General features: G+C 40.3%; 2 protein-coding genes across 2 annotated transcripts; one reads left to right on the forward strand and one right to left on the reverse strand.

The window, feature by feature from the left end:
* Positions 1 to 17,853: 17,853 nt before the first annotated feature.
* On the reverse strand, positions 17,854 to 18,876 carry rps29 (ribosomal protein S29). The gene is made up of 3 exons (XM_006793047.3): positions 18,770 to 18,876; positions 18,200 to 18,299; positions 17,854 to 17,959 (listed from the first exon to the last, which is right to left on the reverse strand). Exons 1-3 carry the CDS (start codon positions 18,829 to 18,831, stop codon positions 17,951 to 17,953), a joined length of 171 nt encoding a protein of 56 aa, XP_006793110.1. The 5' UTR covers positions 18,832 to 18,876; the 3' UTR covers positions 17,854 to 17,950.
* A 2,436-nt stretch (positions 18,877 to 21,312) lies between these two features.
* mgat2 (alpha-1,6-mannosyl-glycoprotein 2-beta-N-acetylglucosaminyltransferase) lies at positions 21,313 to 27,139 on the forward strand. Its single transcript, XM_006793048.3, has 2 exons — positions 21,313 to 21,458; positions 23,839 to 27,139. Exon 2 carries the CDS (start codon positions 24,091 to 24,093, stop codon positions 25,501 to 25,503), a length of 1,413 nt encoding a protein of 470 aa, XP_006793111.1. The 5' UTR covers positions 21,313 to 21,458; positions 23,839 to 24,090; the 3' UTR covers positions 25,504 to 27,139.
* The last annotated feature ends 826 nt before the right edge of the window (positions 27,140 to 27,965 follow it).

A 27,965-nucleotide genomic window follows, 5' to 3' on the forward strand; every position in this document is an offset into this window, starting at 1 on the left:
TGGGAAGACGTGCATGCATGTGGCAAAATAAAAAAAGAAAGCGATTCTATACTCTAGAATGGGGTGGGAAGTTACGCTTCCATGAGAATCAAGGACTGTTGTGGAGGGCGGCACCAATGAGCTTGTAAAGAGATCAAATGAATATTGAGCAGAACTGGTAATATTAATTGCTCACCCCTGCCTAGACCAGCCGTTTCTCAAGTAATTTCCACTTCCACTCGGATAAACCTGCAGGCTATGTGTCATATGTATTTCTATTTATGGTTAATAGATACTCTGCTGAAAAAGAAAAAAGACTTTTATTACTCTCACTCAATATTTTTTCTGTTTCTGTTTGATTTTTTAAATTTCACTTTATTATTCCCAAGCTGTTGTCTTTTTAAATGTTTTGTGACTGATGCAAATTATTTTGTGTTTAGTGCATGCGTGTGTGTGTGTGTGTGCCATGTGAATTCCTCAACCTTTCTATCTCTCACGGCACTGGCCATGTCCGTGGCACTGAGATCCATTTGTTATGCAGGTTCATGAGATCAAGTGGGTGTTTGTCATTCCAGAGCACACTCCTTCACAGTGGTTGGCCGCCTGCCTCTCTGTGATACCACAGTGAGGAGAAAACAGCATGACACAGGCCACGGTCGTCTGCCTCACAGAGGAGGAATGTACAGAGGCCACTTCTCATATGTTGCTCTGATTTGCTCCAATGTTACATTGATTTGCCAGCGAGATGGTCAGGCAGACGGTATTTGCTACACTGGTTTGATTCTGCTGTCAGTCATGCAGCAGCTCTTCATGCTCTACCAGTGATAAGAAAGATGCACGCTTGGAAAATAGGACTCCCTCTCTCCCGCTCTCCCACATTCACACACACACATATACACACACACGCTGACACATCAGCAGCCACAGCAGGCGTGAGTGTGACCCCGCAAACAGTGATGAGGTCATTACAGGCGACACAGCTAGGGCTGGAGACCGGAGCCTGGAGGCTGTGCAGCAGTAAAACAGAAGAGAGTACAGCGTGTTCCTTAGCAAGGCGAGAGGTCAGGATGTGCGAGTCGCCAAGCTTGTCCTCAGTGCGGGATACAGAGGACGGGGGAGCCAGTGACATCACACAGGGCCACTCGTAGTGACTCACTGACACTAATTATGGTTTCAACCTCCTGCTCTCGCTCTGTTTGACTCCTCTTCACCTCACTGCTGACTTTTCTACCCGCGACATTTTGACAATCTCTCTCAAATCTCTCTCCCTCTCTTTCATTTTAACGTTGTCCTCTCACTTTTCTCTCATTTCCCCTTTTCTCTTTCTTTCTGTGGCACACAGGCACAAACAAAATTTCAGAATTTAAATTCCCATATTTAGTGTATGCCACCCTTTGTCTGTGTCTTACACAATCACTTCCTCCCTCCTCCACGCAGGATCATTTTTAGCTTCTGTAAGAGCAGAGAAGAGGTTGCAGAGTGCAAAATGACTTCTCTGCTCTGTCACTTCACTTTAAGACACACACACACTTGTGTTTTCATATCTTAGTGGGGACATCTTATTGACATACTGTTTTCCCTAACTCTAACCATCAAAAACAAGTCACTAACCTAGCCATAACCTAATTGTAATGCTGACCCAAAAACCAAATTTTGAGCCTCAAAAATGCCTTCAAACTCGTGGACACTGGCATTTTGTCCCCATAAAGGCTGTTGGTCCCCACAAGTATAGTGAAATTCCCATTTCTGGTCCCCACAAAGATAAATAAACATAGTACACACGTACAAACACACAGGCTGGTGTAGAGCTATTTGGTCAAGTCTGTTGATATCCTGTTAAAGGATGATTCACTTCATATCCATTCCAAGACAGGTGAACAGAGAGTGGCAGAGTGGTTACAGACTAAAAGGCAAGCTGGGAAAGGATGAGGCAGGAAAAGTAGCTAAACTCTGAGAAAAAGAGATTTATATATAGGATGAGGTAATAGAGAGGTTTTTGGTTTGCAGCAGCAGTGGGTGGGTTTGTGTTTGTGCTCCCGGTTAGCTCTCAGCTGGCTGATATGAAGGAGCCTTGGCAGAACAGTCAGCCAGCAGCCAGCACACCTGAGGAGTAAACATGACAGACGCTGATAGACCCTGACGCAGACTGATAAGCTCTCTCCCACAATCCCCCAGTGCTGTCCACAGTGGTGCAGAAACCTTATCGTGTATTGCGCCACACCAAGCCTTTCCCCTCCTCATCGCCACCATCGTAAGTCTGCGTGCGGCCACCCTCGATGGGCAGGCGTCACTGCACGATCCCTCCCAGTGCATGACAGAGGTTGCACGAAGCTCAACCTGGCGGGGCTCGAAATAATACTCGACTCCTGCAATTATTCATTTCATCTTGGCAGCCGGCGTAATTTATGAACATCCCAAGGCTTGATTGAGTACCACGTTAAATCTAAGTGTAATGATGTAGAGCAAGCTATCAAAGAAAGGGAAGATGAATGATGAGATGCCAACGTTACACCGGTAACATGCAAATTTTCAAAGGGATGCACCAAAAAACTAACTAAAAAATGTTTAACAACCAAAATAACATCAGCGGTCTAAATAATTATTTCAACAATGTATCTGCGTCAGATTTTTTAATTCCTCTTTTTGTGCCAGAGAAACATGTGACACAACAATATACACCCACTACTTATATTATCTATCACTACTTATATTATCTGTTGATATATCATTGAAATGACTGGTATATGGGTGCATCCCTTAAGATGGGATGAAGCTGTTGTTGTTTAATTCATCTCAATTCAATTTTATTCATACAGCGCCAAATCACAACAGCAGTGGCCTTAAGGCATCGTGTAGGCTATGATAAAATAATGAAACCAGATTCTGTTTTCACTTAAGTAGCAAAAGCCACAGTTATTTGTGAATAATCACTTATGATGAGAGCTGGGTCTTTGGGTATGACCAGAGAAAAAAACACAGTCTTCAGTGGCCAAGCATGGAAGACGGACATCCACAGTCAGGAGTGTGCTTCTTCATTTTTTTGCATCTCCATGGGTCTGTATGCCCTGAAGTTGTCCTCTATGCTATGTCGACACCGTCAGTGCTGTGAAACTTAATATCCTGTGCATGCTCAGAGAGAAAATCTACAAAAAGTATCCTAAACTCTGGCAGATGCCATTGTTCACCACCTTAAAGCATACTTAAAAGGCTGGAATCTTCTGGCCGTGCCTACACAAAATTATTTACCTCATGTCTGCTATCCAAATTGACATTATTAATAATATTTGACAGAGATAACCTGTGTAAATACATATTTTTTTAATTGATTATTTCACTTATTAAAGGACAAAAGCTATCCAAACTACCTGGCCCAAAGCAAAAAGGTAACTGCCTCCAATAGCTAATAGATTGTGCTATCCTTGGTAGGAAGATCTGCACTCAAGTGTTTGTAATAACTGGCAAAGAGTCTTTCACATCTCTCTGAAGGAATTATAGCCCACTGTTCTTTTCAGAATTGTTTTCGTTCAGCCACACTGGGGAGTTTAAGGTCATGCAAAAGAAGCTCAATATAATTCATGTTCAGACTTTGACTCGGCCTCTCTAAAACCTTCATTTTCTTTTCTTTTCTCTTTTCTTTTTAAACATTCATTGGTGTGTTTTGAATCGTTGCTCTGCAGCATACCCCAAATGTGCTTGAGCTTCAGGGCACAAACTGACTGGCCAGACATTCTCCTTCAGGATTTTCTGTTAGAGAGCAGAATTCATGGTCCCATCGTTTATAGCAAGTCATCCATGTCACGAAGCAGCAAAGCAGTCCAAGACCATCACTCTACCACCACCATGTTTGACTGTTGGTATGATAATCTTTTTATCAAATGCTCTTAGTTTTATGCCAGATGGAACAAGACTCAAACCTTCCAGAAATATTACCTGTTGTCTCGTCCACAGAATATTTTTTTTTTTATAGAATTTTACAGTCAGAACTGTGAGTTTCTGTCCAACTTTAGATTCATGAAGGACTCGGAGTTGAGTCACTGCTCATCCAAAGGAGTTGAGAATAACAGCTAAGTTGAGGTTATTCGGGCACCTGATTAGGATGCCTCCTGGGCACCTCCTAGGTGAGATATTTCTGGCACCTCTCAGTGGGAGTCCCTGAGGCTGGTACAGGACAGACTGGGGATGATTGTGTTCCTCTGCTCGCTTGGGAAGAGCTCCCAGAAGAATTAGAGAGAGGGGGGGGGGGGGGGGGGGGGGTATCAGACTGCAGACCGCATGACTGAGACCTGGATAAGCAGCAGCAGAAAATGAATGAATGGATGGATGGCACTGAAAAGGCAAATGCAAATGTGTAATTATTATTTGCGTTATTAACTGAAACATTGGTGACACCAGCTGTTTTTAACTGCTACTTACATAATGCTTAAGGCCACTGCATTAATCCAGTGCACCTCTTGACTCCTTGTACCGCTCACCGATGTTCATTCAGATACTTATGATTTCTACTGACCTGTCTTCATTGATTTCTCTACCTGTTTGTAAACACACCTAATCAGCTGCAACCTGGCTCTGACTGATCGCCATCATTTTCAATTACTCAAACCGGAGTTCAGGCCTGCAGTACTCTCTGGCCTCTGAATATGTGGACTCTGCATCATGTTAACTAGCATCGGATCCTCTGGTGGGTGGACAGGCTGGAATCAATAAATCCTGAGAGATCCCTGCACAGCAGTAGCAGAGAGCCAAGAGTGGGCAGGTCATGCTGCTGCAGGCAAACAGACAGCGAATCCACAGGGAGGGACATATCTTAGCGCCAAACAACAATGCACTATGCTATCCTTTTCTGTGTGACTCCTTAATCCTACACTTGTCATTGCTATGGGCAAGAACATATTTTGCTGTAACCAAGCCAGTTAACCTCTTGAGACTGCTGAAGTTACAGAGAATATGTGTACCACAGAGTGTTATGGTGTGGAATAATAATTTGAATTTACCTGGTTTATTATAAAGCATTTTCCTTTACAAGAACATGTCATTTCTACTGAATCCGCTCTGTTGGACAGACTGTTGCAGAGGCATCCTCTCAGTGCAAGTATCCCTAACTTTAACTTTAATTAGTAGCAAGTTCTGACAGGTCAAAATGGTAGTGTGATATTGCAAATTTGGTATCGATCGGATGCCAAGTAAATACAGGGCCAGTATTGCCAATACCAATATCGATACCAATACTTTTACCCCACCAAGGCACCTTATGTACTGGAGAGCAGTGTGTCATGACTTATGAAATGAATCATCACCAATTTGCAAATTCTAAACACATTTTGATGACTACATCATTTTGACTCCCCAAAACCATTAGCTTTTGCAACAAACCTTTCAGTTTTTCATGGATTTTGAAACTCTTTATTTGTAGACCTAGAAAGTAAAGACCTTTTGGTTCATTGCATGTTAAATGTGCTGTAGGCTATAAATGAAATAGATGTAACAATCAACACAAAAATGCTCTGACATTTTTCACTGTGTATTTTTTATGTAAATTTTTCATTGCCAAAGAAACATTATAGATAGAAACAAAGAATCAATCATCAACAGTATTGATCTGATGCCAAAAGAAGCGCTGGTATCGGTATTTGGATTGATCCACTCACTTCTACAGAATGGCCATTTGATGGCAGAGGTTGGGCAACATCACCAAAACAAATGCTCGTTGATGTGCATTTCAAATGTAGCTTTGAGTGGCTACTGAGTCATTAAAAGAATGCTTAACCACACAAAACAACAGTGATCAGCCTGATGAAAGGCTTCATCCTGCTGCATGTATGCATGAGGAGAAGCAGCAGTTTGTTGTGGTTCTCGAATGCAAATGCAGGTGGGAGCCTGTGGAAGTTATATGACTCAAACACCGCATTAGGCCTGTTTGTCGTGAAAAAAGAAAAAGAAAAAAAAAATCCGCTCTGCACCATCCTCCCTTTCACTCAAGAGGAAAATGGCCCTCTCTGCAATGATGGCATAAGGACCGTGTGTCATATTTAATGCCAGTCATTTTCTGGCATGTTGGTCGGTCTGGGGGGATCTTATGCGTAATAGCCAGAGGGATAATGGTTATGGTAGGAGTGGGGTTAATAAAAAAATAAGTACGAATGGCTGGAAGTGGAGTGAGCGGGGAAAGTCTGCTCTCTGTGCCTCCGTCTGAACTGCTGGGTTTTATGGCGCTTTCTCTGATTCTCCCTGGGCTGCATCATTTCTACATTCATCTTGAAAAATGGAGTTGCATCTGTCACGTTGTCGCTCTGTGAATTCAGCCTCCATTTGAATTACCACTTTTGAAATATTGAAAGAAAAAAAAAAAGTCTTGCCTGCCCATTACTCCAAACCCAGCCGGTGGAGGTGTTGTCACGGAAACCAGCAGCCACTTTTAACAATCAAACATGTGTGACAGTTCATTTTCTCTCCTGGATTAGAAGTGCTAGCGTTGACGTGTGAGCAGAGAGACAGCGAGCCTGAGCCGTAGCACAGTGTGACAATCGGGTGGCAAAGAAACAGACACTTCCCAACTAGAGGCGCAGCAGAAAGAATTAGCAGCTACTAATAAGATCAGCGGCTGGCAGCTGTTCGTCATCTTGAACATCTGCTTATCATATCAAACAAGTTGGGGAATTCACAGTAACTCTGCAGGAACAATTCAGCAGCGACCCGTGACCAGTTGCTGCTACTGGAAAAGAGCAGAGGGATCAATATCAATGCGAGTACTGATATTGGATCGATACTAGCGCAATAGTTTGTTTCTATCATCTAAGTTTAGTATGTAGCCCACTGTTAAATAATTAGTATTAGGTTATATTATATTTTATATACCTAAAAACCTAATATTATATGTGGTTTATATTAGGTTAAAAGTATCAGTATCTGTGTTGGTATCAGCAATGCAGGTTATATAAGTATCACACAGAACTATTGCAAAAATGGACGTCGCATATGAACTTGCCCACTTATTTTTCTTTGTTTTTATTCTTCCCTACCTGCACGGACTGCTCCTTTAATATGCACTGCAGTGTAATTTTATATGCAAATCTTCTAAACTATTCAATTCCACGCAGTCTCTGCTGGCGATTTATAAATGTGAGGAATGAAAAATGTTAGCATTGGTCATGTTCATGCCAGGCACTGACAATTCAAAGGTTAACATCCAAACCGGTGTAAGAAAAGAGATTGACAGACACGGTTATGAGTGGGTATTTCCATACTGCATAAAGGCTTGTGGTCATATCTCCTCATTTACAGGCAAAAGCTGTGAATATATTCACACCACTAGGTGGGTGAATATATATGGTGCATGTGAATGGATGTAATAGGGGGATTATAGCAGTAAAATAAAGTATTTGGAGCCACTGACCTGCGTGAGAAATATTTCAATTCTGACAGAACATCACATCCTTCTAGCCTGAGGAGATATGACAGATGAGTCTCCTCTGTGACACCATTTCTCTGCAGACTTTCAAATGCCAATATGTGATCTTTTCCATTTATGAGTAATATTTTTTTTTTCCACTGCCCCTGAGCTTTCCGGTCTATTGAGCTACCAATAGCAGGCCAGTCAAACACCGAAACAGCCGCTGACCTCCGTCGCCGTATTATGTTTCCTGAGAGCAGAGTTTGATATCGTTTAACCTGCTTTAACACAGAGCTGTGACTAATACTTCCAACGCTATTTTCCATGCATTTTCAAATCAGGCCTGAAATGATGAGTTTAGTGACAAAGTGGCGCAGTCTCCTTCACCTTTTACTTATTCCCCAAATTACATTTGTTGAGATTTACAGCCTCTCCGCCACTGCAGGTAATAACAGCACATACGTAAAGACAGTGCATGATGTTGGACACAGAGAAAAGATCTGGGCTGTCTGCTTGAACATTTCATGTGTTTACTCTTTGATTTGTCTGTTTTTTGTTTGTTTGGTGAGTGCTACTCTCCCGCTGTGCCTGCCCTACTCTGGCTTCTCTTTTCTGCTCAAGCCGTACTCTCCACTTCAAATGGCATGCTGTATTCAATTAGATATAACCCAAGCTGACAGCCTGATCAAGGTTGCTTCTAAACATTCTGCATCGCTCTCTCTCTGGTTTTGTTAGTTTGGTTTTTTTTTCCTCTGCTGTGACTGGAGAGATCTTCCCAAGAGAGATGCACAGCACCTCCTGTCACCTCACCTTTCACTGCTCTGTGCCTGCTCTGACTGGCACTTCCAGTCTCAGCTGCGGGGCAGCACTGCCCCCACAGGCATATTTAAGATGTGCAGCATCTTTTCCCTGAACTGTGGGAAGCAGACAGTGTTTTGCACATTATGTTATATCTTATTGGTTTTTAGCACAGTTTTAGAAGATTTACTCTAGAATGTAATGGTTTAGCTCACAGGATTTGGGACATTACAACAAACCCATTCACATTTGAGCCATAGATTGTATACAACAGGTGACATCACTTACTGGCTTCAATTATAGCTGTGATGGCATGCCACACATGGTAAGCTCCACACCTCACCACCCGTTGATTCACTTTAGTTTAATTTACAGTCACTACTTTAAAATATTCTACTTATTGTTCAATATTGTTTCTTTATTAAATGTATTTATTTTTCCATCACACCTTCCAATGTTTATATGGCGTGCACACATATTAACCTTGCAAGGTCAAAGTTCTGTTTTATGTTATATTAATACATCTTTCTTTGTTTGAGTTACCTGGGAGTTGGCTTCTCCTCCTGTCTGGCAAAAGGTGTGGCAAAGGGCTGGTAGACCTGAAGTACCACTGACAGCCTAATTGGATTGCACCACATGCTTCATGGCCTGGGGGGGTGTTTCATGTTTGTTTAATTGTTTTGTATTAGTTGGTTATATGGCAGCCATCTTGTTTTCCCCCGTGTGTGTCATTTGGTTTAGCTAAACCAGTATTTAAGTTCCCCGTGTGTCATTTCAGCAGGTCAGTTTATCTTATGTTTGTTTGAGGTTTTGTTAATTATTATCTTGAGTTTAGTCTATTGAGTTGACCTCTTTTATTGGTCTGCCTGTTTAAGTTTTGGCTTTGTTAAATATATTTTCATATTTTTGGGTCAATAAAACCCCCTTTTTGAATTAAAACACCTGTGTCCTTTATGCTTTATTGCTTGGTCCCTGACAATAGCTGTTGTGGATTTGTTATATTAGGAGCCAGAAGTGACCATACTTGGATGGGTGTGGAGTGCTAAGTCATCAGCTAACAGTAGCAAGCCTGGTTAACGAGGTACCACCAAAAGACCTTAGAAACACATTGCACCAGTTAGGTTTATGTTTCTGTGCAAAGTGACATAGAAATAAAATAAGTGAATCTCACTTACCAAAACTGAAGAACAGACCTACTGGATAGAAAACTTGACATTTCAAGTTTTTATCAAAATGTTCCTAAGTGCTTTTTTGATAGAGCAAGGGATTTTCAGTGTAACATTTCTAGTTTTCTTTAGAAAGCACAAATAATTTTTTTTGCACACAATAACATAATAATTTCAGTAAAACAGCCAATATTAACAGGGTCAATGTTATTTTTGCCCTGAAAAACTGACCTTTTCATTCAGTCTCACAATAAAGAAGAAATTAGTGACAGATATGTCAAAAGATTCTATAACAACTGCTAAGCCAAATGAGTTAGCCAAGTTGGAAATTATAGTCTCAAAGAAGACAATAACTATAACTCTGCACAGGCACGGACTGCTTTCACACTTCACACTTTCAGATCAGGAGCTAATAACTCTGTCCTTATATTAGAGGGGTTAAGCCATATACAGGGTGGGGGAGATGACCCTTTTAGGAGCAGGAAGTCACACAAACGCACCCCCATCTCACACACACTCACATGCACATACACACACACACACACCTAGTGCCTTATCTTTTATAACCATAAGGGGGTTTTACAGTGGGTGTTTGTGTAAACCTCAGTCTGACACCAAGGGCAGAAGGGCTGCTCTGAGATCCTTCCCTTGCTAGCATGTGAAAACCGGTTGAGCTGTTCGTCTTGCTTTGTTAACGGGAATAAGTTTCTGAACCAGCAGGGCCTGTGGAAGTGCAGACCCAACACCTACCATTTGTTATGTTTATTTATTTATTGAGTCATTTACACTCTGTCTGATTCTGCTAGGATCAGCTGGTTATGGTGTCTGTGGTTTCCCACACGTGTGTTTATCAGTCATTATAAATACTGATACCAATAGCTAATATCGACCTACCGATAAATCAGTAGGGCTCTAACAACCATATCCGTTTGAAATTTGGCCAATCAGAGTCATCTTTTTTTCATGCAGTACTGTATAGATTTCATAGATGCTATTTTTTTACATCCCTCTTTAGGTCACAGATGTTAAACTTGCATGGAAAGAAATCTGAATTGACCGTTTCCACTGAAACATGCTGACATGTCTGAGGGATGACATTCATGCATACTAGCTTCGAGTGAAATTCTAGTTGAATGGTCAGCACTGTGACACACTGCCAAAACACCAGTGCAAGTGGACAGAATGGGACTTCCACACTGAAATCTAAATTTAGCAGTCATCCTGAAAGAGCTTGAGAGCTGCACGAGAGGATGACCATTCAGATAAAATCACATTATGTTTTTTTATATTTATTGGTGGAAACCTAACAGTAAATTTTAAAGAATTAAAAGGAAAAAAAAGGAAAAGGTTCCACATCCATATCTTCAAAAAGACAGATCCTCTTATGACCTTCACTGTGGACCGACTCTCCACAGATGTTTGATGAATCCCATGGGATGCATGTATAGTGTAATTCATTAAATGCAGCATTGTGCCAGCCAATACAGTGCAGACTGAATACCAACAAACCTTTTCCAGACCGTCTTTTGTATTTGTCATATTTGGTAAGCAACACATTTTTCATGTCTGGCTCTGTATTTCAGCACTGAAATTACAGAGTGAGTAAAAAAAAGTTAGTGCTGATCATACACCTACCTTTGCAGAGAGGTGACATATTTCTTGACCCTCGTTATTAATATTCAGCCAACCTATTTTTATGTTGTTTCACATTTTCTGTAACTGGCATTACAACAACAGGCTTTAGGTGAATGTACCTATTTTCCCATGACTGAATTTTGGTCTTGTTTAGATTCTACAGTGTCTTTTAACCGGACAACCCCCTTCATGTTTTCATTAGTGATTATAATTGATTACAACTGGTAGTTTCTCTTTGCTAGTCTTAAAGGATTTGTTTGATTGCACTCATTGGACTGACCGATACTTAGAACAAAGCAAAAGGCCATGGAAAAATGAGAATCATAGATTTATATGATTCTCATTTTTTATATTGGAGACATTTTTAAACAACTGCATATTTCAGGATCATTACTTCAAATAACTGTAGGTAAGTACAACTTATTCAGATGTGTCACCACTTTGCCAATATCTGGAGAAGACCCAAACTGTCACTTAGAGGAAATTGGTCAGGATGTTCAGGAACAACCCAGAAACCATCAAACCTCAAGCCTTAGACTATTGAAAATTTGTGGACTGTGTTTAAAAGCCAAGTCTCTGCCAAGAAACCAACCAATTTAAATGAACTCTACCGATTCTGCCAAGTAGAGTAGTCCAGCTGGAATTATGACAGAAGCTTGTTGACAGCTACCAAAAGTGTTGACATGCAACTTGCTAGGGGACATTTAACCAAATGTTCATAGGGTGTATGTATATATATCTGAGCCTGTTTGGTTAGAGCAAGTCAGGTGCACCCAATTCCCCACTGTTATCAGACTCCTGAACAGCTGACCTACCTCAACTGCAATTTGCACACTAAGTTCATTTCGCACATTAAGCTCCTTTGTACATCCTTTTACATTGACAACTGCATACCTCATTTGTCTTCATTTACTTATTTTTGTACTTATTTAGTTATCTTTTATTATTTTTATCCTTATTTTTACCATATTTATCTTAATATCTTGTCTTATTTTTATCCTTAATTATCTTGTTCCTTCAACCCTACCTAACTTGGCATTTGTGTATGGACAGCAAAGGAAGAATTTCATTGCACAGAGAAATGCTATTTCTTCTGTACACATGACAATAAACACTTTGAATCTTGAATCTTTGAATCTTGAATTCCTTTTTAATAAAGTCATTAAAGATGTATGCTGTATAATCATTTCACCCCGAAAAAGGAATAGTTCTAAAAAAAATTTAAAAGCTCAAGATTAACATAGGATTCATACCCATGAGTGTATATGAACTTCTGATCATTCATCTTGGAAATATCAGTTTCCTGAAGATTTTGGATTTTCATTATCTTTATAGAAACGCTCATGTAATTGGATTAAGTTTGGCTAGTTTGAGCTGCGCTCCATCGGCAAACGCAGCATTCGGTGCTCCCACTCTCTGACGTGTCAGTGCATCTCTGCCTGCTGTTTGAATCCCTCCGCCAACCGAATATCCACCGCTATATCATGTTTGAAGTGAGCAGTGAGCTCAGAGGATAGTCACAAAACTTTAACAAATCAGTCGTTTCAAATACGAATTGTCTTATTTTCTCAACGTATTTCATTACAGGCCAACTTGCTCTTCTTCTGTCCTCTCAACAGCACGTTTGAGTTGTCATTGGGAAAGCGCAGGTGTTACTAATAACATTAACGATCGTTGCTTTCTATAACAGTGAGCTGTGCTGTGCACGGGCATGGCTGCAGTGTTCACTGACTTCTAATTAGGAATTTGTGTTTTTCATAGAAATACTGAAAGCCAAAAGTGAAAAGAAAAAAAAAAAAATATATATATTATTTTAAGCACCATCTTCTTTCATGAGGTGTCGTGTGGATCTTGGCCACCTCCGGAGTCGCAATGAAAACAAAGTGAATGTCTATCAGCCTCCTCTGGCCTAGCAAAAACACCATAATTGATCTCTTTCACAGCGGCGCTCACGACGGCTTTGTTCATTTAAATGTCCCACTAAGCAACAGCTCAGACTGCAGCAGGATTCTGGCAACACAGCATCTAAATGGATGACGGCCATTAATAATTACACCTGCGCATTTCCTGTGGTGACTTGTCAGCCATGGGCTTAGCATGCGATTTCCATTTAGCCTTGGAGACTTTCACAGCCAGCTGATGTTACTTTTTGGTTTTATTTAATATCTGCCCGACGTTATAGGCTGCACATATCTCTGTAAGTCTAATATTGGCCGCACAGCTGACTTTAGGTAAACAAAGTCTGCATTGCTGAGGCAATTCCCTTGAAATTTATGGAGAAATTAATGTTTGCTGAAGTCATCTAAGCCTAAATTGGGGCTTTGCGGCACGCTTATTCCATGGAGGCTGGAGAATTAGCTTCTGTTTGACTGGAGCGATTGAGTCAGCCAGGTGCTCCGTACTGGACTGTAATAAAGCTCAGTGAAGTGCGCAGCTCACGTCTCAAGGGAGTACACCGAAACAGAAAAATATCTGAGATAATAATGTAGTCAGGTGATGTTTGTGGGTAAATATATTGCTGTTTTATAGCAACTGTGGAAAATAATAACAAATATGTTTTATCTTCAGTCCTCCAGCTTACTATAACATAAAGAAAAGGAGAATGTCAGGAACAAAACATGCTGTAATTATCAGCTATTATTCTTAGGGCGTCTTACACAATAGCCTGTTAATCATTGCATAATTTCACAGGTTCTGCTTTTACTATTGCTTCTTTCTTCAATTAATCTATTTTTTCTTTATGTCTCTGGCTGCTGCTCTTTTCTTCATATTTTTCATTTGCCATCCCTCAGTCAACATCTATCCCACTCTGTGGAAACTGGGAGAGGGGGAGCATGAATGAGTTGCATGTTTGCCCACAGCCGTTTGGAGGAACCTTGCAGAGAGAAGTGCCTCTTGGTCTAACAATCAAAAGCAGGTAAACCCAGAGGAATGTTTCCATGCCAACAGTGTGCTGTAACGTTTTCAATTCACCTATTTTTTGCTATAATCTAGGAGATGGATGGCAGACCTCTGCAATGTATCTGGCAGTCAGTCACAGTAGCTCAGAGACTTTGGGTCCCAAGCCATCACACCAACAGCTCCCTTCTGGTTTGTTCAAACTAGTGTTCCATTCAGGTTTGCTTTCAGCGTTAAGATCTGGCTGTGACCACAAAGTGCACACAATAACATATTTATGTGTGTGTACAAGCGCGGCACACATGAGCGATCACAGAGTCTTTTATAGCCACAAACAGTCGATTTTACCAGCACGTACATCACTTAGGGATAATAAAATTAACTGTTACTCCCAGTAAACTGTCGACCATCCCCTCCATGTACAGATGCAATTATCTCATCAGGTCACTAAAATAAAAGAGACTTCACAAATTTATTTGCAACATTGCTTCTAATAAAACCCGTAACTCATAACTTCAGTGTATTAACAATATATCCAAAGAAAACGTATCATTACCCCTAAGTAAACAGTTAACTGACCTTATTGTCATATTTTAGTTATATTGGTTTTATACTTGATAACTTTGCTGAGTAGATTTTTTAAATAATTTCTAATGGGGAAGAAGGAAAGAAGTCAGTGATTATGAGCTACTAAAGATCAGATAAATATGTTATCCATCCATCCATTCAGTTTCAGTGGATTCAATTTTTCCATTATTATTTAAATCTATGTGAAAGATGATCATAGCTTTTGTGATGTTGCCAACACCACTGATTTGAGAAGTCTAAGTTTGAGCATTGACAATAAATGTGTGAAACAGAGGGACACTGCATCCTCATACAGTATCAAGGTGCAAGTCCCAAGGTAGGTATGTACCCTGCTTTACCATTTATTTTGTCCAAAACGGGAGCATAATAATAACCATTGTGCTTATTCAGGATTCTCTCCCTGCCAGCTACAGGAAATGAATGCAGCTTTAAGGCACTTCTGCATGGGCTTCCCTTTTCAGACCAGAGAACCAGGTCCATTTTTTAAACACTGTCTATGTTATATATGCCTTTGTGGTTCTCCTCCCTTTACAAAATGCAAGACTAAAGTTGAAGCAGTAGCCCAAAAGGAAAAGTGAACGTGTATGCTAAACGTACGTGTAACATATGTGCTAAACCATTACTGTCTGATAATAAATGCTACTTAGTTACTGCTACTCACTGTGTCACCAAAACTGCATATTTCTCTGGGAAACTCCAGCTCTTCACACATTTGGACAAAGAGTCGACCAACAATAGGTTTCCACTCAGTTGGTTTGTTACAAATTTTAACAACAAAGGACTGATAGTCAAAGTTAAAATGTGGATCGTTATGCCAAAACAGCATTTCTGGTAACAATATTTCAGATTTGATAAGATTTAAGGTTTACTTCCTGGATCATTAACTTTTATAACTAAAATAAAAATGTGAAAAATAAGTAAAAACTAGAATTATTTAAGGACATGGAGGCAATTTCTTAACAACTCTATTTTCACTTAAGTCAATTGCTCAAATTCTTTTGTACCTCAGAAAACAATCGTCTGATTCACAAGCCACTGTGTACTGAGGACAAAGGATTTAAACAGAGCTATTTTCCAAACACATGTGAACCTAACTATATGTAGGCTACATATATAAAAATAGCACAGTGTAAGGCAGAAAGTGGAGCTGGAGCAAACTGTGTGACCACACAAAGCCAGTGAACAGTAACAACGATGGGAGACTTTTTGAAAAAGATTCAGGTTGGATGAAACTGATTTTTCACTGAGTCAGTTGTCGTGGAAGTTGTGTACTGAGGAGACAGCACAGCGAGAACATTGATGCGGTGCAAAGAAGAAAAAAAGGCAGTTGAACCGAACATCAAAGACAACACCTTCCACCCGCCAACATGGTGCAGTGATGCAACAAGGAGCGCTTGTGTGTTCAGCTCCAAACTGGCCTGCCCGTTCCTGCACACAGGCTCCTTTTATGCATAACTTATTGGCCTACTTTTAAAATACCTACAGATCTGAGGTAGACATCAATACACCCCATAAAATACGCCTTAGCCTTGCAGAATGTTTTGCACACGCTGTGCTTCCATTTCTTAAGTTCAGTCAGACAGTTGTATGTTTAAAGTAGCTATATTGCATATATTTACTGCATTTGGCAGGAAGTACCTATTATTTATTTCCTTCATTTAAAAAGTTTCACTTGTTCATTTTGTGCATGTACTGGACTTCCAAAGACTCATTATAATGAGGGCTGCTGCTCTAATTTTAAACATCTCTATCACTATTCATTCATCCTTTTATTTCTAAGCAGTTTGTTGTGTTGCTAGAATTATAGGTTTGAGTGCTTGTGTCAATTTCATTTTTATATCATTTTGTTTCTTTTTTACAATTTCCCCAACGGGAGCATTAAAGTTTCATCTCATTCCTGCTGAACAAAAACACATTTATTATTTGTGGTACGCTAGCATTTCCCAACCATATTTTAGTTATTGCCTTGAATTAAACAGATTAAAATCTGAACCTTGAGCATAAAAGAGTAGATTTACTATGCTTTTTTAAAAAGTCTAAGTAGCTGCACAACTACAATGTATTTTTAGTTTTTTATCCTTTTCAATCTGCCACAAACATCACTTTTAAGTGCCCACTTTAGACCCCATTAAGCTTCTCTAGTACCTGATGGCAAAAGGTATATAATTATGATGCATGAAAGATTTTTTTTTTTTTTGGAGGTGGGGGGGGGGGGGGGGGGGGGGGAGCAGCATAAATAGCATTACCAGCAGTCAGTGGCATCATCAATGGCACTGAGCATGACGTGCTGCTGCCATCTAGTGCCTAACACTTCACGCTATTTTTTTTAAAGGTGAGAACAATAATGAGAAATATTTTATAGTAAATCCTGGCAAAAAAAAAAGAAAAAAAAGAACAAGAAACAGAAAAACTCAATATCAGATTGCACAGAATCCCATCTACCTGGGAACAGCCTTAAACAAATAGCTTCACTTTGGTAGCTTCAGTCACGAGGTGCTAAGCAATTAGGCACACTACAGGGGACTTATCAAATTTCATTAACTTTGAGCAAGACTATTATCTCAGCATGTTAGCAGTCTTTGGAAGAGAGCTGGGGGTGTGTTGTTTTACGTGAAGGCCCGCTGAATTAAAAATTAATCAGCTGCACTTTACGCCGCTGCCATGATGCACAACTGTGAGGATTAATTGCACTACTTGACTTCTTGCAAAATAGCTCAGCGGATGTCCCATTAAAGGTTATTAACAAAGAAATGTGACCACTCAACCACAATGCAACCTTAAAATTGAGTTTCCACCTGAAATATTTTACTTCCATGCTGCCTGGTTTGTTTTCAAACGACAGGCACGGCCGACCTGTCTGAAAGCTTCCCCACCCCATTATCAAATTATCAAGGCTATTCCATTCCTATTGCGTTTTCTTCCCATCATTCTTTCCCCACGCACCAGTTTCCATGGATACAAACCATTTCTCTGCAGTTATCTACCTATTACAAGGATGTCTACATTTCACCTATGTAAAAAAACAAAAGAAAGAAAGAAAGAGAAGTGCTATAAGGCTTGCAACTCAATGTTCATGCTTTACTACACAATTATAATCTAATGACATGAAGTCACTAAATACTGCTCGATCAAGTTTCAGTTTTACTCATATTTAAAACCTCTTGCTATAGAAAACCTGTTCGCTTAACTCTTAATGAACAGCAGCTCAAAGTAGGTGACCAACTAAGACATTTTATTTAAAATGGAAACATCTTTAACTGCCTGACCAACATGACTTTGCTGCTGAGCAAAACCAAAGGTCATTAATAGTGTTTGATCGCTCATCTAAAAGTCCTTTTTATCCATTGTGGGAAAAAAATATCAAATTCATGCCAATCAATAACCACGCAAAAATCAATCAAATTGGACAAAAAACAAATTTATTTGCAATGACGAATTATCCCATCATGGCCAGACTTCTGACAACTTGACCCATCCGAGGACGTCAGCACAAGACATCTTAGTCCAGCTGTAAGAACACAAAATAGGTGTTAGTTATTGTAAGGAGACGGGCATATAGCATGCTTGTAAGGAGCAAAAAGCAAAACAGCATGAAACTCATGCAAGACTAAAACATTTAATTCATGGGCTTCATCCTCAAATCAGCAAAGCCAGTCCTAATGAAACTTTATACAGTGGGAAATTCAGTTGATGTTCTGTGATGTAAAGTTATGATCAATTTGAGAGGCAACAGAAAAATACAACTTACCTTAACGAAGCCGATGTCTTTAGCGTACTGCCTGAAGCACTGGCGGCACATGTTGATCCCGTATTTACGGATCAAGCCATGTCTGTTAGAGCACACTCGGCTGCAACAACATTAGAGTAGGATTAATCATATATACGCTTTTATGTACCAGTTATACAAAACTCTGGCGCCGATTGTCGTAAACTATGAGCCGGTGTGCATTCGGTGTGCTCTTCTGAACACCGGGGCTAACTTTTAACAGTCCTGTAATAATGCTACTCTCAATAACGTTAAACATTTGTTACATTTCTTCCGATCAAGCGACGGAAGAAATTACACGCTTAACTCATATGCATTAAGGGCTTTCGGTAACTCTAGCCGTTATAAAACCAAATCCGGTCAAAAGACACACACGGCTAATGCTAATAGGGAAGGAGGGAGTATTCGCCTCCGCCATATTAGCTCAGGTTCAGGGCACATGCGGTGCACGTTTGGTAGCATTTTTTTTAAGATGGGGAGGTCAGAAACACCTTATATCACCTCAACTTGATCACGTTAACCGATAAACAACGCAACAAAGTAGACACTGACCAGGAGCGGGATCCCTGTCCGAATTTTCTGGGGTGACTCCAATAGAGCTGCTGATGGCCCATCTTGTCTCTTTTCGCTCGAGTGTCGGAAAGGAAGAAGAACGGGCGCGCCTGCGCAAATAGGCTTTCTGGTGCTTTATTTCCGGCTTCGGGTTGTTGGGTACCGCCTCCTAGCGGCTGTTTGCATCAAATCTAACCTGAAATACTTTTTTTTTTGTACATCGCCAAAAATAATCAATTTGAATTAATAAATCTCACAGCCCAATGGGTAACCGCGACATCATTTAACCCTCTTACAGCTCTAAGCCCTTCATTTAAATAAAACCATGTTATATTAAACTATTCAGTCTTCATCTCAGAAACAATTGTCTGTTGACCATAAACACTTAAAACAGCAAAGTGCTTGCTCTTTCTGTTTAGCGTGAGCATCTGGTTGCACACATAATCCTTCAAATTAACTCATGACATGTACAAATGTACTGCAATAAAAAATCATCCAAACCACAAATGCCTGAAATTGTTCATTGATTACCCACAAAATGCGGTTTAATCTTCATTTAAGATTATAACCAAACGCAATCAGACTAAACAAATAATGTATTTAACTCCAGTTTCTCAAAAAACTACTCACAAACAGATACATAGTTATTGTATATTCTAAAAAAGAAAAGAAAGAAAGAAAGAAAGAAATATACTGCAAATACAAACTTTAAATATGATTATATTTAAATTATATGTAAATCTTCCAAGTAATTTCGTGACATAGGTACAACATCAACTTTAAATTAAAATATTGATTGGTACATTGAGTTTGCACCTTGCATTTTTGCATGATTCATTCTTTGAATAATTCAGCCTTTGATTTTATATATTTCAGTTGCATTTTACTCAGAATTATTGTGTCATTTTTATCAGGGCAAAGAATCTTTTTTTTTTGTATTTTTAATAGTATGTTTCAAATTTGCAGAAGATCCCCTGCTGTTTCATAACATCTTTGGCATCATCTTTTATTCTCAATAAAGGAGACAAACACTGAACTACTGAAGAAGAAGGAAGCAAGCAGGTTTATAAGGAAAATGCACTGCATCTTAGTACCAAGACCCCATGTCCTCACTGAGGGAACAATGCATAAGTCTGTCAGGAAAATTTAACAAGAGATTATTATGGCAGCTGTCCATGACCTATATTGGGAGAGGTTAGGTGATGGGACAATAGCTACACAAAGGCCCGAAGTGCACAGGTAATTCTTCAGCAGAATAGCTGGGAAATAAGAAACTGTTTTTTGAATGGCAAAGTCAGGATATGTTCACCTTAAACCAATTGAGATGCTGTGGGATGACTCGAAGAGGGATGTTCAATCAAGATCTATTGTGGGAACAGTTTGTAGGGAGGATTGATCCAAAATTCCTTTTCTGTGTTGTACACATCTTACATGGAGCTACGTGTAGCATCTGATGGAGGTTGGTATTGCTGAAATAGGTTCCACGAGTTAACAAAATTCAACACTTCCCTTTTTTGGGTCTGCACTGCGAGTGATCAGTGAAAAAGAAAAAAACAAAAACAAAAAAGTAGCAATTAAGGCAGTCTGTGTAGATTTGCAACACATTGTATAAATAATCAAGAAATCCCAGTGTTGTGCCAAAAAGTGATTTCTGTTATTTGCCAACAAATAATTGCCAGCATTTAAAATGTTGTAGATGAGTTGTTGGCCTGCAATCCGTCAAACATAGCTATTATTAGTAGTGATTATTAAACTCGGACCCTCTTTCACAGTGCGCCTTTTGGTCTCCCTCCCCTCAACCCCAGCCGGTTGTGTCAGATGGCAGCCTCTCCCTGGTCCTACCAGTTTCTTCTTGCTAAAAGAGTTTTTCCTTTCCACTGTTGCCAAGTGCTTGCTCATCATCTGACTGCTGGAATTCTCTCTCTATTATTGTAGGGACTTTACAATATAAAGTGCCCTGAGGACACTGTTGTTAAGATTTGGTACTAAATACACTGAATCTAATTCAACTGAACTTAATTGTAAATTATATCAAGTCATTTAAAGCTAGAAAGATCATTCTAGTCTGTGACTTAAAAAAAAAAATCAACAACTTTGATATAGCCTTTATTCATCCAGGTAAAAAATGACACTGACATTAAAAAATTTTATAGTCTATAAAGCCAAAAATGACTGGTTTGAATATAATGTAGGTATAATAATGCAAGGTAATAAACAAAGAAACAAAAAACAAGTAATTTCTTTATTTTATATATAACCCCTTCGTAAATCTTGTTTACCACAGACTATTTACCCCCCAACAAGCACAGATTTTAGACATCAAAAAAAGCAAATCACACATAAAAACATGGGAAATTACTTTTGGGGGGTCAATCACATTTTGGGATGACACCGGTAATTCAAACAGGCCCAATAAGTTTTCCTAGCCACTCAAATCTCATCATAAGGTCAGTTTAGAGAGCAGAGTATCCGCAGCAGCAGGAGCAGCAGCGGGGATTCAAGATATTTCGGGTATCTCTGGTGCCCCCCGCTGGCCCGTTGCATTGTGGGACAGCGACAGGCAGTGTTTTCACACAGCTAGTCGACAGTTGCGTTTGCCGTGCATTTTGCAGAACGGTATGGAGGAGAATGGGAAGCCACCGTACTGACTCTTCACAGTGAAAGCTCCGCACGGATTCTGCGGTTTTAGGTAAACTACTGTGAGCGTGGTTGTTGTGGTTCGACACGGTGTTGACGGTGGTTCGGTCCGGGCGGGTTACTTGCAAGTTGCTAGCTGACGCCGTTGCTAACTTGCTATTAGCATTTCCGTGATGCTGGCTGTCATAAAAGAGCGAAGCCGAGGCGCCCGCTGTTGTTTTCGGCTGCTTTCTGTGGGTTTTGTGTCAGTCGACGAAATGATAAAAACTGTATCTCGTGGTTTAAAAAAATCGATTGAAGCCGCCGCTGGCTCGGTGTTGTCCAACGGCGGCCAATTTAGGACAGAAAAAACTGATGGGGTTTGTGCTGTAGGCTCCAAGACGAAACTGCACATTTACATGATAGGCGCTTGTACTGCTAGTATAAACCGGTTTAGGTCACGATAAAATAAATTAAGTGGATTAAAATGGGAAATACTTTAAGCTGTAAACCAAATATTTGAGTTGATTTGGCAGGATGCGTGTGGAAAGCATTTAGCACGGAAAAGCCGAATGTGGGCATGCAAATTGCAATAATTTGAAGAATGTGGGTTAGAGATCTGTATCGTTTTACTCCTGCATTTAGCTGCTTTCCTTAAAGTACACATCACATATTAATACATTTCTGTGCACATTTGCTAATAGCATTTGGGGCTTACTTTAATGTATATGTCTGTGTGGGGCAGCTACAGGGAATGTGTTTACTTCTGTTATCACAGACTCTAGTAGGTATCAGATACCTTTCTCAGGCAGTGTCGGTGACACACTGCAGTCTGGACTGGATGCTACCATTAAGTAGAGTTTTCAGGCAGCCAGAAAACAGAATAAATGGTCAGGTAGTCAGCCTGAGAGACCACTAATTTAATAACGAATAAAGTATGGAGGTTTGCTCAGCAGAAATGAGCGATCAATATTGATAATGCAGTTAAGGAGGAAAATAAATGGAGGGCAAATTAGAAGCATTGAGCTTTAACCAACATTAACGATATAAGCGAAGATGAAGTATGGGGTAAGGGTGAGGATTGGATGAAATCACAATGGTGTTTGTGATACTCTTCGTAGGGGCTGGCTGGCAGCCAGTTGCATGTATATTTCTGATAAAGCTCGGTGATTATCATTTATTGAATGTCTGTGAAACCATAATATATACTTTTATATTGTCATCAGACAAAATGCATTTTATTGGATATGTTAACTGTACTCTGCAGATAAGGGAAGATAAGTAAACTGGAGGTGCTTTCAGGTATTAGCTCAATGCAAAGTACAGAACATATACAGAAATCTGTATTTGATATGGTCAATGTTCTGCCTGTAAAACAGCAGCAGTTATGTTGACAGTTTTTGGTGGCACTTGGCAGGTAGCTTGTTTTAGGCACTTTGTAAAATCTGCTTCTTTTTCATTTGAATTTTGTCTTCCTTGATTGTAGCCCCTGTTTAATAATCTAATCTGATTAATTCTAACTAAACTGATCTCAAAGCTATATGATAAACAACTGTCTCTGTACCGTTAAGTACAACATTTTCAAGAAGGATAGACTCTGTTGCGTTTAACTTTCTCCTGAGTGATCATTTTACTTGTAAATATAAGAAAAAAATTCAGCTCAGTTGTTATGCGATGTGTATGTTAAATTTGTCCATTGTGATTATAGAATGAGACGCTCCTAGGGAATAGTTCCTAAACAGGAATTTTTTCCTGGCGTCTCCTACTCTGATAACATTATTGTGTGAGTATTGCTTTACATTTAGTTTGGAAGTCAGATGTCAGAGCTGAGAGTGAAATCACTCCATAGTTAGTGGGTTCTGGCAGTAAAGTTAGAAAAACAAGAAAAAAACAAGATATTTTTGGTTCACAGCCAGGTAAAGCCATTCAAGTGTCACTAACAATACAGCACTATGCTTTTCTTTTATGTGCACGTCAAAACTCAGCTGCAGCACTTTAACAGATAGACTGGTCAGTGTTCTGAATGAAGTACCTAAAACTTTCATAGTACTGCACTGTATGTTTGAATAGAAGTTCAAACCGATTGACATAGTAACTTAAACTGCAGGTCTAAATATTAGCCATTTACAGAGATTGATGCTGTTTCCTACAGTTATCACCATATTAGTTTTGCACATTTGTCTTGTAGGTGGTTCAGCTGTTACCAAGTGACCTACCTTATGTGTGTGGGATGGCAAAAGCTAATGAGTGTTGATTACTGCACCGAGTTTGGTCTTGCGTAATGTGCAACAGTGTATGCTTAAACATCAGTTGATCTCTTTTTCCATGGTGCAGCATGGCAATGTGCTTTATATACTGTGGAAACAAATTTCTGTCAAGATTTTCGCAACATTGCCTTACCCCCACCTGTCACAATGCACTTAATTTTATTTTCTGGTTTATTTTTCATTCAGGTGGTGCACGCACACTGCCACTCTGCTGCCTCTCAGAAACCGTCATGCCTTATGGAATATTCATTCAGCACCAGTGACATTCCAGTGGGATCCATGTTTACAACAACAGTTAATTTTGCCAACACTTAGCCTCATAGCACTTTCTTTTTAAATCGCTCCTGTTCTCAGTGCAAAGCGTAAGCCCCCCATACAGCTGCATCTTGAGTCCCGATTATCAACTTCTCTCCCTTTACAAGAGGATAACCCTCTATCATGAGATTCCGAATCTACAAGAGGAAGGTGGTGTTACTGACTCTGGTGGTTGTCATATGTGGCCTGGCTTTCTGGAGCAGTGGAAGGCAGAAGAAGAACGACAGTGGATCGTTACCCAGGGAAGTGGAGGCGGTGCGGAGGAGCAACATTATCAGCAGCAGCAGCAGCAGTAATAGCGTCAACAGTCATAACCAGGAACAAGCAACGCCAGCGGTCAGTCGGGCACCTGTCCCAGCACCTGTTATACAAGCAAATGACACACACCAAGAAAAAGAAAAGGACAAACCCAAAATATCCAAGCCAGATGTGGATAATACCACTTTAGTCTACCGTGGCATTGTCTTCCAGCTAAACTTTGATCAGACAATAAGAAATGAAGAGAAATTTAAGACGACTCGAAAGAAGGATGATTTGGTTGTAGTAGTTCAGGTCCATAACCGACCAGACTATCTAAAGCTATTGGTAGACAGTTTACGAAAGACCAGAGGTGTGGATAGCATACTGCTGATATTCAGCCATGACTACTGGTCCCCTGAGATTAACAAAGTGGTTGCCTCTGTTGACTTCTGCCAAGTCCTCCAGATCTTCTTCCCCTTCAGCATCCAGCTGTACCCACAGGAGTTCCCTGGAAATGACCCCAGGGACTGCCCCAGAGACATCCCCAAAAAAGACGCCTTAAAACTGGGTTGCATTAACGCAGAGTACCCTGACTCGTTTGGACACTACCGGGAGGCCAAGTTTTCCCAGACCAAGCACCACTGGTGGTGGAAGCTTCACTTTGTATGGGACAGAGTTCGAGTTCTCAAAGACCATAAGGGTCTCGTTCTCCTGATCGAAGAGGACCACTACTTGTCTCCGGACTTTATCCATCTCTTAAAGCAAATGACTACTCTGAAAAGGGAGCAGTGCACAGACTGCGATATCCTCTCACTGGGGAGCTACAGCCACATCGGTTACTCCAGCAAAGCAAATAAAGTGGAGGTGAAAGCCTGGAAGTCCACTGAGCACAACATGGGGATGGCTCTGAGTAGAGAGACGTACCAGAAACTCATCCAATGCACCGACACCTTTTGCACTTATGATGACTACAACTGGGATTGGTCTTTACAACACTTGACTGTGTCATGCCTGCCCTCCTACTGGAAGGTAATGGTGAGCGAGGCACCACGGATTTTCCATGCCGGAGACTGCGGCATGCACCACAAGAAGGCTTCTTGCATGCCCATTAACCAGAAAACCAAGATAGAAAACATCCTACAGAGCAGTGGGAACCAGCTGTTCCCAAAAAACCTCCTGATCACAAAGAGATTGCCAGCCAACGGGGCAGGAGGAGTGGCCCCACATGTGAAAAATGGGGGCTGGGGAGACATCAGGGATCATGAACTCTGCAAGAGCTATGTTCGATTACAGTGACCTTAATTGCTACTATTATATATTATTGTCTCTTTTGCATCCTATATAAAGAAAAAGTAAATCTTTATGAACTATTCTTAATATTGCCTGTTTTATTGGCTTGTTCCAAATAAAGACGAATGTTGGATTTTTGGCTTCTTTAACACAAATATGTCTTTACATTGAATTATTTAAGTAATTCCTAACAAGTCTGCAATGTTTTGTATCATTGATATACTAAACAATATATATTGCTGTGTTTTCTATAAGAAGATTTTAAGATTATTATATGCATCATTTGATATTCAAAGTCTAAAAACATACTGATGGGAAACAAATTAAAGGTAATGTCAACATAACTTAAGCCACTGGTTTCCACTGACCTGTTGCCATTGCTCAGTCTGCACACATATACTGGAAAAAAGGTCAGAACATTGCCTAAAGGTTGCCGTGAGTTTCTTATGACAGAAAGAACCACAAATTTTTCCTACGCAGCTTATAGGTCCATTTACAAAATGCACCAAAGCGAAACTAGGACCAGCACTACCCTGTGCTCCTTTTCCACGGATCATTTGCCAGTTTCTAACTCATAAACGTCTGTTGCTAGTGCCAAAAACTGGTGTCAGTGGGTATGGAAGGAGCTATCACAAGAAATATACCAGTGACTGGACTGAAAGGCAAGCCACGGATTCTATCCGCCCTAATTTTCCATCCAAGGAAATGATCCCAACATCTTATAGTACACACTAAGAAATGATAAGTTCAAACCTATGAAAATCTGGCCTACAAAAGGCACCAAGGCAGAACTGGGTCCAAATTAACAGTAGCTTAAAAATGTCTGAAATCTGGCTTAGGAATTTGAGTTGAAGCCTGGTGACTGCCCACCGTTATCTCTCCGGTCAAAATTTTTTTTGTCAAACCCTAAATACTCTGAAGAAACCCTAACTTCTCACATCCTGTGCTTTTGACCACTCAATTTCTGCTCATCAGGGTGGAAATGTTTGTGGACTAAAGGTGACTGCTCAGAACAACGTTTTATTGATGAGTAGGGATCTCTTCCTCTTAAGTTGACCGGTGACCCTTGCAGGATAACTGAGCTACAGCATCCCCTCACTATAGCACTTATGCATTCAGGTGTTCCCGTAATTTGTCACCCATCTGTATCTCAGTAGGTGGTAAATTGGGAAGAGCGGGCAAGTGCTCACTGGTGCAGTCACGAGTTTGGCGAAACGATGGACTCAGAGGTCCCGCTGTGCTCACATAATTAGTTTGAAGGTATTTATATCTCACAAATTTGCTGAGATCAAAGTAGATCCGCTGAGACACCTCATTCTATTTAAATAATTTTCCATTTAGCTTCAACAGGTTATTAGAGAACAGCAGAAGACTCGATATTAAAGTGACTGCAGCAGTTCGGAATTCAATTCCATCAGTGCTTTCAGTAACGGGGGCGCGCAGAGCTACAGTTTTCATCGTGTTATATTTGACAGAAGTATGGTGATGCACTGCAGCTAAATAAAACTGCAGGCCATTGTTTTGTTGCAATGCATCACTGCCCCTACCCAATGTAGTATAACGTTGTGCCACTGTATCTGCAGAGATTCTCACAGAGAAATAAACAGGATGCACCTGGAGAGCTCCCAAGGCTCTGACACTACTTTCTGTTTTCTGTTGTTCCTATTGAAGATGCATTTGCATTTTAAGTGCTTAGGCCACAGCTCAGTATTGATAGTTTCCGCTGAGGCCCGAGCTCACTGGCTTCTCTGGCTGCATTGATCCTCTACTCCCTTTCCATCACTCCATCCCTCAACCATCCTCCTGGCAGTGTTCAACAATCAGTTCTGCATACTTTTCAAAATCTGGAATAAGTTATCAGTGACTGAACTCTTCAAACAGTTCACATTTAAGGCCTCCTCTGGTAGACTCTGCCGGTGGCCTTTCAGTGACACAACTCTCAGCATAAAGCACCACATGAATTAAAGATGAAATACTTTAATGTATGTAGAGGAAGTTGTTTCCTTAGTGGGAATTTTTCTATTTAGATTGACACAAAGCCTCTCAAATGTTCTTCTTCGGTACAAAAACAAAGCAATGCAATCTCTGCAGTGTAAGCAGTTCCTGTTAATTTCTTATTAGTAAACTTCAAGTCATAATGCAGTGTGAAGACATGCAGTCATACTGCTGCTGCTTCTCTGAGGTCATGCAACTGGCAAATTGTACAGCTGTTCCCATGGTGCATACTTAATAATTGGGCCTGTACCACAAGGGAAGCATGGCTTAGAATAGAACTGAGAATAGAAGAAGTGGCACATTGTTCTTGATACGTGGTGACTAATGGTTATCTGACATCGGAGCGTTAGAAACTGTTATGTGTTGGATTTAAGGTCTGTACAGCCCAAGACCATTATCCATACCTCTCTCTCTCTCTCTCTCTCTCTCTCTCTCCCCCCCCCCCCCCCCCCCCCCTAAAAATTCCTGATACA

The sequence above is a fragment of the Neolamprologus brichardi genome, chromosome 15 (genome assembly GCF_056152115.1).
Source record: "Neolamprologus brichardi isolate AB-2024 chromosome 15, ASM5615211v1, whole genome shotgun sequence".
Taxonomy (NCBI): Eukaryota; Metazoa; Chordata; class Actinopteri; order Cichliformes; family Cichlidae; genus Neolamprologus; species Neolamprologus brichardi.